This window comes from Sapajus apella, unplaced genomic scaffold (assembly GCF_009761245.1).
Source record: "Sapajus apella isolate SASKATOON/1434 unplaced genomic scaffold, GSC_monkey_1.0 scaffold10, whole genome shotgun sequence".
NCBI classification, from domain to species: domain Eukaryota; kingdom Metazoa; phylum Chordata; class Mammalia; order Primates; family Cebidae; genus Sapajus; species Sapajus apella.
In genome coordinates, this window is record NW_022436950.1 from 24,479,233 (window position 1) to 24,494,682 (window position 15,450).

At 37.5% G+C, this 15,450-nt stretch overlaps 1 protein-coding gene across 1 annotated transcript in view; it reads left to right on the forward strand.

Moving 5' to 3' along the window:
* ABCA12 (ATP binding cassette subfamily A member 12) overlaps positions 1-15,450 on the forward strand; it is a 199,192-nt gene that overhangs the window by 124,585 nt on the left and 59,157 nt on the right. The window contains exons 20-23 of the mRNA XM_032278308.1: positions 4,937-5,027; positions 7,454-7,633; positions 8,157-8,472; positions 11,726-11,840. Of these exons, the coding sequence (XP_032134199.1) occupies positions 4,937-5,027; positions 7,454-7,633; positions 8,157-8,472; positions 11,726-11,840 (702 nt within the window). The remainder of the gene's footprint in view (positions 1-4,936; positions 5,028-7,453; positions 7,634-8,156; positions 8,473-11,725; positions 11,841-15,450) is intronic.

Sequence of the window (15,450 nt, forward strand, 5' to 3'; positions counted from 1 at the left end):
TTAGTTAAAGTGGTGAATTAATAGAACATGTTCTATACATAAGAGTTTAAAGTACAGTAATTTGTTAGAATCTCCAGGATCGTGTTCATAAAGGGATCATCATCTAATGGAAGGGTCTTCATTCTGTCCAGAAAAAATAAATTATTTTCAATTATTGAGGAAAAGCTTAATATTATAAATATGCATAGAATTTGAAATGTTAAGCTTTTGGCACAAGAACTGGCTTTGCTTGTATGAACCCTTAGGTGAATGACTTAAAATATGTGAGATTTTATGGATCTCTAAAATTGGTATATTTGTAATGACAGACTTGTGAAGGTCACATATGTGGAAGCATTTGGTGTTTTGGTATTTTTTAAATTTTTATATATTTATTTGATACAAGTGCAGTTTTGCTACATGCATGGATTGCTATTGATCAAATCTGTGTTTTTAGCATATCCATCATCACCCAAATAATGTACATTGTACCTATTTTAGATGTCATATGAGTACTTGTAAAAGAAGTGATGGGAGAATTGAAATAGGATTTAATGGACTATCTCCAGATTGCAACTAACACAGTACTTTCTTTGTTAGTAATGCACGGATACAGATTTTCCATGATGCAGAAGCTAATTCTTGATAAACAGATCTTAAAGGACTGTTACCACAGCATGTCGTTATATGATAGTTAGCCATCAGTCAAGTCTACCTGCCACCAGCTGCTCTTAGAACCCTCAGCAGCTATGGATTTAGACAACTAATTCTATTATATATGTGCTCGAATAATATGTGATTTTTTTTATTGTATTTGGGCTCTGGGGTACATGTGCACATCCTGCATCCTGCAGGATTGTTGCATAGGTATATACATGCCATGGTGGTTTGCTATCTCCATCCCCCCACCACCATTGCTTACATCAGGCATTTCTCCAGGTGTTATCCCTCCCCCTCCTCCCCAACCTCCATGTTGTGCCCCCCTCCCCTCCCCTCCACCTAGCCCTGTGAGTGTTGTACCCCTCCCTGTGTCCAAGTGTTCTCATTGCTCATCGCCCGTCTATGAGTGAAAACATGAGGTGTTTGGTTTTCTGTTCTTGTGTCAGTTTGCTGAAAATGTTGGTTTCTAGGTTCATCCATGTCTCTACAAAGGACACAAACTCATCATTTTTTATGGCTACATAGTATTCCATGGTGTATATGTGCCACATCTTCCTTGTCCATTCTATCATCGATGGGCATTTGGGTTGGTTCCAGGTCTTTGCTATTGTAAACAGCACTGCAATGAACATACGTGTGCATGTGTCTTTATTATAGCACAATTTATAAGCCTTTGGGTATATATCCAGTAATGGGATTGCTGGGTCAAATGGAATTTCTATTTCTAGGTCCTTGAGGAATCGCCACACTGTCTTCCACAATGGTTGAACTAATTTACACTCCCACCAACAGTGTAAAAGTGTTTCTTTTTCTCCACATCCTCTCCAGCATCTGTTGTCTCCATATTTTTTAATGATCGCCATTCCAACTGGTGTGAGATCGTATCTCAATGTGGTTTTGATTTGCATTTCTCTAATGACCAGTGATGATGAGTATTTTTCATATGTTTGTTGGCCACATATTTGTCTTCTTTTGAAAAGTGTCTGTTCATATCCTTCACCCACTTTTGAATGGGTTTTTTTTTTTTTCTTGTAAATCTGTTTTAGTTCTTTGTAGATTCTGGATATTAGCCCTTTGTCAGATGGGCAGATTGTGAAATTTTTTTCCCATTCTATTGGTTGCAGGTTTACGCTAATGATTGTTTCTATTGTTGTGCAGAAGCTCTTAAGTTTAATTGGGTCTCATTTGTCTTTTGGCTTTTATTGCCAATGCTTTTGGTGTTTTAGTCATAAAGTCCTTGCCTGTGCCTATGTCCTGAATGGTTTTGCCTAGGTTTTCTTCTAGGGTTTTTATGGTGTTAGGTTTTATGTTTAAATCTTTAATCCATATGGAGTTAATTTTTGTATAAAGTGTAAGGAAGGGGTCTAGTTTCAGCTTCCTGCATGTGGCTAGCCACTTTTCCCAACACCATTTATTAAACAGGGAATCCTTTCCCCGTTGCTTGTTTTTGTGAGGTTTGTCAAAGATCAGATGGTTGTAGATGTGTGGCATTGCCTCTGAGGCTTCTGTTCTGTTCCATTGGTCTATATCTCTGTTTTGGTACCAGGACCATGCTGTTTTGATTACTGTAGCCTTGTAGTATAGTTTGGAGTCAGGTAGCATGATGCCTCCAGCTTGTTCTTTTTGCTTAGGATTGTCTTGGCTATGCAGGCTCTCTTTTGGTTCATATGAAGTTTAAGGTGGTTTTTTCCAGTTCTGTGAAGAAGGTCAATGGTAGCTTGATGGAGACAGCATTGAATCTATAAATTACTTTGGGCAGTATGGCCATTTTCACAATATTGATCCTTCCTAACTATGAGCATGGAATGTTTTTCCATCTGTTTGTGTCCTCTCTTATTTCCTTGATCAGTGGTTCGTAGTTCTCCTTGAAGAGATCTTTTACCTCCTTTGTTAGTTATATTCCTAGGTATTTTATTATCTTTGTAGCAATTGTAAATGGGAGTTTGCTCATGATTTGGCTCTCTGTTTGTCTGTTATTGGTGTATATGAATGCTTGTGATTTCTGCACATTGATTTTCTATCCAGAGAATTTGCCAAAGTTGCTTATCAGCTTAAGGAGGTATGCCTCACGAAGTTCTCGTGCTGTTTTTCAGCTCTATCAAGTCATTTATGTTCTTCTCTAAGCTGGTTATTCTGGTTAGCATTTTGTCTAACCTTCTTTCAAGGTTCCTAGTTTCTTTGCATTGGATTAGAACATGGTCTTTTAACTCAGAGAAGTTTATTACCCACCTTCTGAAGCCTGCTTCTGTCAATTCGTCAGATTCATTCTCTGTCTTTTTTTGTTCCCTTAATGAGGAGTTGTGATCCCTGGGAGGAGAAGAGGTGTTCTGTTCTTTGGTGGTTTCATCCTTTTTGCGCTGTTTTTTTCCCGTCTTTGTGAATTTATCTCCCTTTAAGGTGATTTCAGGAGGAGTCTCTGAGCTGACATTTTTTTTCTATTGCGGTTGGAGCTGTATCTTTTTTGGCCTGTAGAGGGCGGTGCTGGGCTCTCTCGGGTTCAGTCAGGTTGTTGGGCGGGTAGTCCTTCCCTGGGGTTTGTTTGCAGGTGAGATTGGCTCCACCTTCCCAATTGCATCTTTTCTTCCCCAGCTGGATCTTTCTGGTTGGGGTCAAGCTGGTGTATTTGCTGCGAAGCTCTCTAGCAAGGGCTTCAGTTTAAACTCTGTGGAGGTGGGGCCTGCCAGGCCTTATGGTCTGTTTCCCTGCTTTCAACTCTGCCCCCCTCTGTGGGACGGTCTGTCCCGCCGGCGGTAGTCCAGACTCTGCCCAGTTCCCTGCCACAGCTTGCAGGTCCTGCAGAAGCCGCTGCTGAGATTTGCATGACTACCCACGGCGCCCCACAGTCTGGCAGCGCTCTGGTGGACCCAGGGTTGCAGGAGGGAGGAGGCAAGCACAGGATTCCAAATGGAGCACCCCGAGGGTTAAGTTCCCTGACCCTCCTAGCCAGCTGCACATTTCAGGTGGAAACGCGTCTTGATATGCCCCGCCTTGCAGCTCCTTCCTGAGCCCAATTCCAGTGCCCTACCAGTCCCACAGAAAAGACCCGGCACCTCGTTTCCAACCGTGAAGGCCTCTAGCTCTCTGCTTCTCATTCGCTGGGAGCTGCATTGGGGCGCTGGCTTCTCTCCGCCATCTTGGCACCCCCCCCATAAGTGATTCTTATTCATCTCCATGACAATAAAATAAAAGACAATAAAACAGAAGCCCTAATAAGAAGGACATGATAATATGGTGTACCAAACTGGGCTCTAAAAGGACAATCAGGCCTCACTTACATAAAAACCAGGCCATGAATTTACACATATGATGAAAAAACATTAAATGAGTTGAAATCGCTCCTTCAATTTTTCCCTTAGCCTTTATTAATTGTGTGTCCTTGGGAGAATTTACATAGTTTCTTTAGCCCTAGCTTTGTCATTCATTAACTAGAAGTAATAATAGCACTTACCTCAAGGTGTTGTAAACAAAGAGAGAAAATCAAGTTAAACTCTGTAAGACAGTGCCCAGCACATGGTATTATAAGTGCTCAACAAATATTCGCTAAGAGTACTCCTAGACTGGTAGAAGTTATGTCGTCTAATTTGGCAAATAGCGATAAAGCCCTTTATATTTTAAAGCAATTATGTTTTTCTTTTAATTGTTCGTCTTTCCGTTGATAAAAATTTAAAGTTTTAGCGTCAACTTATTCTTTTATATTCACATAGTTGCACTTACGACAGTATGAAAATAATACTATAATAATTGACATCGACTTTTCTGATGTGACGAGGCATTCTTACCTACTTCACTGAAAGTTTTCCTGGAACGGGAACAGGCGAGGTGCTTGCTAAAATCTTCAGGCTAGGAAGTAGTAGAACGTGAATACAAATCAGTTGTGATGTCACATTCCATGCAGACATCGTGATTTTTGAGAGTTGTTTTTGTTTCAAGTGAACCAAGTTCAACCATGAATCACAACATTGTGTATAGCATACATTAAAAAGGAATAATATAGCTACAAGGAAAAATTCTTATAAATTGAGTATCATTTCCTAATGTTGATAATTGTGGTCACATCTGGCCACTCGGGCATGCTGACCAATTTGTATCTATAGATAAGTAAAGCCCAGCCTGTCAAGTCAGTACCAACTCCCAATCTTCTCTTTCTTCTCAAGGATTTCTTGTGAGCCTTTGCAAAACAGTGCATTGATAATGCCCAGTCGTGGTTACTGCATTTTACTGTGGTTGTTATGAGAGAGACAGTGTCAAACATGTTTTTTTCTTGTATTGAAACTGATTTTTAATTATTATTTGTTAGAATACTCTAAGGAACCCTTTTGTGCAAGTTTTTGTAAAATTCTCCGTGGGACTTGATGCTGTTGAACTATTGAAACAGATAGATGAACTTGGTAAGTCCAAATTCACAAAGCTTTTATTCATGAGTCATTTCAGAAATATATATATATATATATAAATTGTTCCATAGGATAACATTTTCCCCTTTTCTTCTGTATTTAGTGTCTAGCTAGTTATTCAAAGAAAAATGAGACCCTGGATATATCCCCCCCATCTTCTTCCAAGTTGTACAATTATAAGTAGTCATGATCATTTGGACACTCAGTGTCTGTAGTTAGTTTCAAGAATTATAATGTAGGCTGGGCTTGGTGGCTCACACCTGTGATCCCAGGACTTTGGGAGGCAGAGGCAGGCAGATCACTTGAATTCAGGAGTTCAAGATCAGCCTGGCCAACATGATGAAACCCCGGCTCTACTAAAAATACAAAATTAGTTGGGCATGGTGGCAAATGCCTGTAATCCAGCTACTCGGGAGGCTGAGGCAGGAGAATTCTTTGAACCAGGAAGGCGGAGGTTGCCATGGGCCGATGTCACACAACTGCACTCCCGCCTGGGTGACAGGAGTGAAACCCTTTCTCAAAAAAAAAAATTGTTGTTATTATTATAATGTAATATAAATGCAGCTTTTTTTTCTTCAATCATAGGTAGGTTGTTAAAAGTAAGGGAACACTTTGCTTTAGTGACTTGATGAAAAGCAAGTCCTTAAGAACAAGGGAAAACGAAATTATTTATTTCTGGCTACATTTAACATTTTAATCTCCAGCGGTCTCAGTATCACTTGTCTAACCCAGAATGTAATTGAAGGAGATACAGAGTTAGCAAAAGCAAGAAAAACACAATAGGGAGACTCAACAGAAAATAAACTGAAATCAGTATTCAAGGTTGGGTCCTCACATGGTCATTTAAGAGGAAGAGGCCGCCGAAGATCAAAGGAAGCTGTCTAAACTTATGGGTTCCCTCCGCTACGTCCCCACCTTCAACCTAAGGGATGCAAGACATCTAATTCAGACTGTGTCTGATTCACTGTTGCTATGCAACCATGGGTATGAGAAACGGATCGAGAGCATCAGAATTTGGCAGTAGCAGAGCAAATGCCCTTCCTCCTCCCTGGCACTGCTGGGATGTAAATGATTTAGGTTCTAAACCAGTGGGGAAGAATTATGCCTATATTTGTGTCATATATGATTGTACACATCTTATGATAGTCAACCCAGCATGATTAAATAAAGGTATTAGTGGATTTATTCTCTGAAAGTATCTTTTGGGCCAGGAACTATTTGATTAACATATCAGGTTTAAACTGCAAAGTTCTTATATAAATTTTGTCATTTCTAACTTCTGAACTAGGAAGTGAGGCTTAACATTTAAAATAATAAGTTTAAAATGAATGGAGCATTGAGACTCTATATTTGTATAATTAGATATGTAACAGTATTGAAGAGGTTATATAGTTCGAATTTGGTGGACACCGACACCTTGAAGTGTTTTTATGATCCTGTCTACCAGAATTTCTAAATAATTCTTTGGTGTTGTGTTGATTTCCAATGGCCGCTGGAGGCCACTGTTCAACCACTGTTTACCCCTCCCCCACCAACATCTACATCAAGTAAAACATTTCACTTTAAATTCTAATGAGAAATGCATTTAAGAAGTTGCCTTCTGTGAGAAATTGAGTCCTATTTGGACAGTGTAAGAGACACGTCGGGTTCTGTGAGGAGGGATTTATGGCATTCACAGCCTTCTCAGTATTCATGATGATTAAGTCAGTAAAAATTTAATTGGCCAAATGATTTGTTAACTTGCAATTTCATATTTACCCTTTGTCCCGGTGGATTTCCTCACAAAGAATCATAAAATTGAAGAGAAATTAAAACCTCTTTATACCAGAGTAATTACCTAAAATAAAGTCTTGATCATTTTGTCAGATTAATACAGATATCAAAAGTAGTAACTCATGTAAGATATTAAGTCAAACAATATTAGAAACTTGCGACTCTGTGGCATATATTTTCAGGTATTTTAAATGTTTCTATATCACAGTGTTTGTAATAATATATTTGTCCTATGTACTCTACATAGACTTTCCTTTGTTTCAATTTGTGCATTCACATTCTGTGTACAAAGCAGGCATTTCTGTTTAGTTATAACTCATATCTCTGGTTTATAGCTTTTGTCCTAACTACATGTAGATAGGTTTTTTAAAATTTATTCATCTTAGTATTGTAACAGAATATACTTTTAAATTATCCTGTATCTTTCTTAGAACCTAGGTTTACTGTATTTGTAACTAGCTCGTCTCTTCAATGAATATTCCATAACAATCCATTTCTTTGGTGTAGAATACTAGATATTTTAAAATTCTCAGCCTTTCGTTATTTATAATCTAGTTCAGTGTTTAAAAAAAACAGTATTCCATCTACTTACTACCAGAATCAAGACCATAATATGTTTTTTTGTCTCTCTTGCTTTGCCTCTTTAGACATTCTAAGGCTGAAATTAGAGAACAATATTGACATCATTGATCAGCTTAACACACTGTCTTCTCTGACAGTAAATATTTCCTCTTGTGTATTATATGACCGTATTAAGGCAGCAAAAACCATAGATGAAATGGAGAGAGAGGCTAAAAGGCTCTACAAAAGTAATGAACTCTTTGGAAGTAAGTGCTGTTCTATCAGGGTTTGCATTTCCCTTGTACTAAAATTGGCCAAATTCTATCCTCGTGTCTTTCATCCAGAACTCAGAAAAGTAGCGTGGGGGTCATTAGGTCCTCTGATGTCCTTAGAAAGGAGAACCTTTCATGTAGGCAACCAACTATATTCTCTGTCTAATTTTGTTGGTGTACTTAAAATTAGGATTGAAAAAGATTACATAGAGTGAAGTCGAGTCCATCCTCATAATCAGTCAAGATTATTTATCTAAAAGTGTTTTTATTTTATTAAGTGGGTTAGAGTGATGCATTTAATCTACTTAGTTGGTGATTATATTCTTAAACTCCAGCTTTGAATCTCTGAGGTTGACACCTCCGATTAACCATGATTTCTGTAAATTAAGAGCCTGAACCTACTGTCACATTACTAAGTCGATTGACTATTTGGCTGTCCCCTCTATGTACTCTCCCAACAATGAATAACGTCAACCATAAAATAACCTTTCTGCTGTTGTTGCCATTTTATTTTTAGGTGTTATTTTTAAGCTTCCTTCTAACAGAAGCTGGCACAGAGGCTATGACTCTGAAAATGTCTTTCTTCCTCCCGTCATAAAATATACCATCCGCATGAGTCTCAAGACTGCACAGACCACAAGAAGCCTAAGAACCAAGATTTGGGCCCCAGGGCCACACAATTCTCCATCACACAACCAGATCTATGGCAGGGCTTTTATTTATTTACAGGATAGTATTGAAAGAGCAATCATTGAATTGCAAACTGGAAGGAACTCCCAGGAAATAGCAGTACAGGTTCAAGCAATTCCTTATCCCTGCTTCATGAAAGACAAGTAAGTGTGTGCACTTTCAGCCTTTTTAATGATCAACAACTTTTCTGAGAACGCACTTCAGTGAGTTCAGTCAGATGTGTTAGATGAAAGGAATAACATCCACCAAACCTTTGTAATATGCTTGTTTTGAGAGAGGGTTCACAAAATAGGGCATGGCTTCATTATAACTGCTCACCACTACCAAAATGATAAAGTGTTTACCAGATGATTTATGTTTCTTTTGTCATAAGAATCCTTAGCTCTCCAAAGATTCTGGCCCTAAAATTGGGAAAATTGGATTCTAGACCTGAGTACATGGCTGCATGATTTTGATGTTATCCACTGTCTACTGGGCTTACCTCCCTCTAGTCAAATGAAAGGGATGAACAAGACAAACTTAAAATTCCTTCCAACTCCCAAATTGGATTAAAAACAAATCTGAGGCAGAGTATGGTGGCTCACACCTGTAATCCTAGCACTTTGGGAGGCCAAGATGAGCGGATCACAAGGTCAAGAGATCAAAATCATCCTGGCCAACATGGTGAAACCTTGTCTCTACTAAAAACACAAAAATTGTCTGAGCGTGGTAGCACACGCCTGTAGTCCCAGCTACTCAGGAGGCTGAGGCAGGAGAATCGCTTGAACCCAGGAGGCGGAGGTTGCAGCGAGCTGAGATCGCACCATTGCACTCCAGCCTGGCGACAAGCGTGAGACTCTCGCAAAAAAATTAAAAAAAGAATCTGAGCACATGATCCATTTTAAGGAAACAAATTCACAAAAGAAATGTTGAATGTATTTTGATCAATTCTTTGAGATAAATATCATGCTACCTGAAACTTTCATGTACTGTCAGTTCATTTTGCTAAGAATCCTCTATATCTAAAATGGTTTTTCTAGATGAATAAAAAGAGTAACAATAATGCTTTTAGACAATTCAATTTGAATGTTCAAGAAATCTGCCAGTCGGGTAGCGCTGAATGCTTCCTTCGCTCTGTGGTTAGTTAAAAATAAATAAATAAATAAGCCTAGAGGATTAAGTTTTCAAAGCTTATCCTCCTATATAAAAGCTCGAGGCTGAATATTACTTTAAAGAAATTGAATATGCTACTCAACCCAGTTATTGAAGTTTATATACAATTCAAATGGTATTGGCTTTTTCTTTTCTCTTCTTTTTTCTTTTTTTCAATGCTTCTGTCTTTCTTGGCTCTTCAGGAGTTATAAATGAGATGAGGTAATGTAACCCAGTGCAACAGTAGCATGGGGAAACAGGTAAGACGTCCATCAATAGACTGTCAAGGTTAGCTGGCTGTCATGGAGGCTGCTGTGGAGGGAACTTTGCTGGCTGAACTACGTGTGAACTGCAATGGCTTGCATAAATTATAAAGATCTATGGGATCAATTAAGTTAAAATTCTTATTCATTTACCTGCTCATGTGTTCCCCTTATACATTTTGGTACCTGGGATGTTGGGTACCTGGATGTTTCTTTAAAGAATAAGTGCAGTCTGTATTCTTTATGGGAATATGATCATAATGCCCCTCCATACATATAAAAACTGTTGCATATAAAGTGATTTCACATGTATTATTTCATTGGTTTCACCCAATAACCTCATAAGGTAAATAGGAGCAGGAATTATGTTCCATACTTTCCAGATGAAAAAACTGAAATCCAGAAAGGCTAATTAACTTGCCCAGGGTAATATAACTGGTGCTACAATGGTCCTTCTGTTTACAAGACCAGCATTTCTGCTTTATACTGACCAAACGTAAAATACACAATCACTTGCAAGAAACATTACAGGGGATTTGTTGTTAATGAATGAAGGTCTTTGCCTAGTTCTAGATCCAGAAACAACTTCAAGGTTGGACTTGAACCAAAACAAAATTCATTCAAGAAGTATTCTTTGAACACCTACCCCATGCCATATAGTTTCCCAAGAAACAAACAAACAAAAAATTGAATATGGCCTCAACTCCCACTGCTCCCTCACCAAAAAACACCTCATCTCTAGTGATACGCTTCTGTATGATAAAGTGATAATGAATGAGAGTGATCTCATGCTTCATTAATGTTGATGTTTTCCTTGGGGTACTTAGAGGTAATTTTTTAGCCTTGTAGATTAAAAAGGAAATCGCCCTGGGACCTTTCTCCAAGTGAAAGCTTTAGTGGAGCCCAACATACAAAACAGAGTAACTTAGAATCTCTCATTAACATCTACTGCCTTTGCCTCAGCCCAAATAAGGGCAAAAATTGACTGAAGCACAGCTCCTAAGGTGTGGTCCGTGGACCAGCAGCATCAGTATCACCTGGGAAGTTGTTTAAAATGCAAATAGATGGTCCCACCCAGACATAATAAATCAGAAGCTTATGGGTGGAGCCCAGAAATTTGCATTTCAGTAATCTTTTTGGGTGCTTCAAGAACCACTGCCATTTAACTTTCAGGCATCATAAGCAGGACACAGAGGAATACATCTGGGGCTTGAGGAAGTCTTCCAGTGATTCTCTAGTGTAGCACATCATCAAAACAGCCATTTCAATACCATATATATAGTATAGAACTTTAAGGAATCCAAGTTCTTTGTCTGCATTTAAAAATCAAATGCTTTGGGCTGGGCACAGTGATTCATGCCTATAATCCCAGCAATTTGGGAGGCCAAGGCAGGTGGATTACTTGAGCCCAGCTGTTCAAGATCAGCCTGGACAACATGGTGAAACCTCATCTTTATTTAAAAAAAAAAAAATCAAATGCTTTGGATTTTATTTCATTTTTGGAAGTTTAGTTTCATAATAACTATGAGCTTCCGAAGACTAGATATAAATACAGTAATTTTGGAAAATACAGCTTTTAGTTAGGTGAACCAATCATCATCTCATTTTTAATCTGCCTTTTAGATAAGAATTTATTTTAGACATAAAGGTTTTTAGCCTTGCAATTGTATCTACATAGTAATTATTTTCCCCGACAGGACATACTCAAACACAATTTAAACAAATATGGCAATTTTCAATTTTACCTAATAATCCAAAGCTTTCTTTTTTCTCTTGAAACATTACACTAAAAAAAGAAAAAAAAAAAGAAAAAAAAAAAACCCACAGACCCATGGTGAAATTAGTTTCATGTTTCATAAATAATGGGGTAATACTGATATATTTTCAATTTCAAAACAGGATCATAATTTCAATGCAGGAGAGTGCATTCTTTATATATTATAATCTCTACAAGTGTGGCATTCATTTCGGTCACTGTTTTTTTCTTTTTTTTGTTTTACAGCTTCCTCACCAGTGTCTCTTATTCTCTTCCAATTGTGCTTATGGTTGCCTGGGTTGTATTTATAGCTGCCTTTGTAAAAAAGCTTGTCTATGAGAAAGACCTCCGGCTTCACGAGGTATGTTGAAAAATCACTTCTTGTTATGAATAAGTCCTGTTCATAGAACAATTACTATGATTTTCATCATGCCTATATAAACTCAAAGCCTAACTCATCCCTTGTTAATGTTACAGAAAGGAAAACCTTTTACAAATCACAAAAGCAGCTGATAAGGCAATATTTTATTTTATGAAAAAGTGACATAAAAGTCAGCTAATAATTGTTTTTGAAAAACAAAATCTGAATAAAATATGAGTAAAGTGATAATTCTTAGAGTAATTTTTTTGCCCAGTAAATTACCTATAGGACTTAGGATCTAACAGAGGAAGTTTAAATAACAACAATAACAACTGTTCAGGCAGAAAGATTGTTGGCATGGTAACTAAAATAACCCAAATGTAGACATAGATAGAGATATAAACATAGACATAGACGTATGGCTTATTTCAGCTTTCACTAAGAAAATTCTCTTTCTAGCATACTTTGTCTCCTTCAATTACCTTCTCCATTTCCCACTGACTCCTGACTTATAGAAACTAAGAATTTCATGTTATGCTACTGATTGGGTTAATAACTATATCACAATGGAAGACAGAACCAGGAGTGTGAAGCATGACCTCTTTCTGAGCACGTTCTTCATCATTAACCCCAAAGCCAAAATATCTTACTTCTTTTTAGAATTTATGATAAAGCATCATGTGGTTTTTAGATTGTATTGGAATAGAAATTATTTTATCTACTTATCCTATAATGAGTTCTTTCTTATACTTACTTATGGAGGGGAAACAAAGATGAAACATTTCAAAACTGGGGCACAATAATTATTGCAGGGACTGGCTGAATTCTGAACTAATGAGGTTAGAGGAACCTATTCGTGCACTTGTCCTTTTCAGACTTTCCTTGCCAATGCTTTTAGACAATTGATCATTTATCCTTACAAGATACGAGTGACCGCTTCATATTTATATTAGTTCAGCATCAGGCTTTCAGGGGTGTCCCAGTATTTGAACCTACATTTTTTACCTGTTCTGTTTGAATTTTGGTTGATCCACACAGCTACATTTTTATATTTCAGTTAAAATTTGGTAAACTTCTCATCAACTAGTTTGAATCCTGTTGTATTCAGGACTATATGCAATGCTTTTCTAATTCCAATTTAGAAACTTGAGTCCATGCCCTCAACCACAATTATGATTGCAAGCCCCTACCTTCTAGTTTTCCTTCAGGTTCCTAGTAGTCAGAAGCAAATCATCACTGAGTAAGGAAAACCTTTGAGATAGAAACTGTGACAGAAACTGAGTCCTTCTTTCCTTCAAAATTAATACCTACCTTAAAAATATTGCCTGTGATAGAAACAGTAAATATATGTATGCATATGCATATACACAAATATATGTGCATATAATAAATCTGTGTGTATATAATACACATTGTATTATTTTGTGTTTGAAGATGATGCTCTCTGAATGCATCTATATATGTCACCAAAAAACATCAAAGCATAATGAAAAGTCATTTCTCAATTGAAAATGCCAAGGATGTATTTTTAGCTGTGAACCAGTTTCTATTTGGTAGCTCTGTGTCTCCATTGGACCGGTATCTACTTTCAAAATGTAACCACCCTTGTCTTGGGGTCAAAGTCACATGGTGGAAGATCCCTGAACCTGGAATCAAAATATCTTGTTTAGTTTTCGAATTCTACCAGCCATATACACTTGGGCTCAGTCTCTTAAATTCTCTTGAGTCTGATCATCTAGACTTCATTCAACATTTATTTCCAGAATGTAGCTCTCTCTCTCTCTGCCAGAACAGAGGAGGAACTCAATTATTCATATTTTGTCAATTCTAAGACATTGATTTTTCCCCCTTTTTAAAGCCTGTGAAATTGGGATACTTTTGATAGGGGTCATGATTTATTTGGCAGTAATCTTCCTTTCTTGGTGACATGTAAAATAATGGCATATCCTAAGCAGTGGCCTAAATTCAAAGGAATACGGTGGGCTTGTAAAATGAATTGATAGAGGCAGGCGTGGAAGGAGTGGGATGTCCCTAGCGGTTCCTGCTCAGTTTCGCTCCACTGCCTACAGTTCTCATCTAATCTCCTCCTTTTTAAAGATGTAAAGATGAGCCCAGAAAGTGAGAAGTGACTTGCTGGAGACCTTGGAGATAGTTAATGTTAGATCTGGCATTAGAACTGAAGTATTTTGACTTCCAACCAATCCTTTTCCAGATCATAGCTACCTTCACCCTTACAATCTTGCTTTAATAATATAGACTTTTGGCAGGGCGTGGTGGCTCATGCCTGTAATCCCAGCACTTTCGGAGGCCAAGGCGGGCAGATCACCTGAGGTCAGGAGTTTGAGACCAGCCTGACCAACATGGAGAAACCTCATCTCTACTAAAAAATACAAAATTACCCAGGTGTGGTGGTTCATGCCTGTCATCCCAGCTACTTGGGAGGCTGAGGCAGGAAAAGCACTTGAACCTGGGAGACAGAGGTTGCAGTGAGCCAGGATCGTGCCATTGCACTCCAGCCTGGGCAGCATGAGTGAAACTCCATCTCAAAAAAATAAAAATAAAATACACACACACACACACACACAACTCTTTAAGGACATTTGCAGATGGTGATGGATAATCTCTTAACTTACCAGAGACTCAAAGTCACTTTTTAATATCATCTTTTTATATTCTGGTAAAGTCTAAAGTTGTCCAAGTCCCACTTCTTTATCATTCAAATTAAACCAAAAAGGTAAATAAAATCAACATTCTTCCCTTTTCCTTCTGTAATTATTCTCCAATCTTGGCAAGAAAACCAAGTTAATTGGTATCTCAATGAAGCCACTTATGTTTGACTTTGTTACGGTATGATTCCATGAATCCCTTTACCTTGTTAAATAAATTAGTACAAATCCAATAAGTTTACTTATTAAAGTAAGCCCATAGAATAAAAAAAAGTACTTTAAAAATGCCTCTCAATTGGGTTTTGTTCTGCACTTTTCTTTTAAAAATTAAAATACTAAAGCTATAAAAATCTGATAACACATACCGAAGAGTATATATTTTTTCTCATTATTTTCATGGTTTATGAGTTCGACTCATCTAATGTAAGTCATTTACGGGACTTTCAGTGCTTTTATTTAGTTGGAGATAGAATTTTGGAGTCATTCTCTCAGTTCAGACAGGTAAACTATCTGTGGGCTGCAGAGGTGTTACCAAGAATTATACTAAGATTTTTAGTCCCCTAGTGGTTTACATTAAACAATGTTTTGTGCTTTCCTGACATACACTAATCCACACCACTAGTGGGAATTTGAAACATTTCTAGTAATGGTGACAACATCCTTTACGTCGTACTAAAAAACAATAATATCAATATGTATTGTTAATAGAATTCTAGAAATTGAGGTAGAAAATGTTAATATTCCTTATGAGTTAGTACTTGATATTCTTGCAGAATTGAAAGAAGACATTGCCGTCAAGTAAATATATGAGTATTTATGATTTCTTTTCCTGACAGTATTTATGTCAACTCTTGTGCATAAGCTGCTCATGTATGCGGCAACACATTTATCCAAACTCTTCTAGAATGTCTTTCTTTTTTTTTTTTTTTTTTTTTTTGAGACGG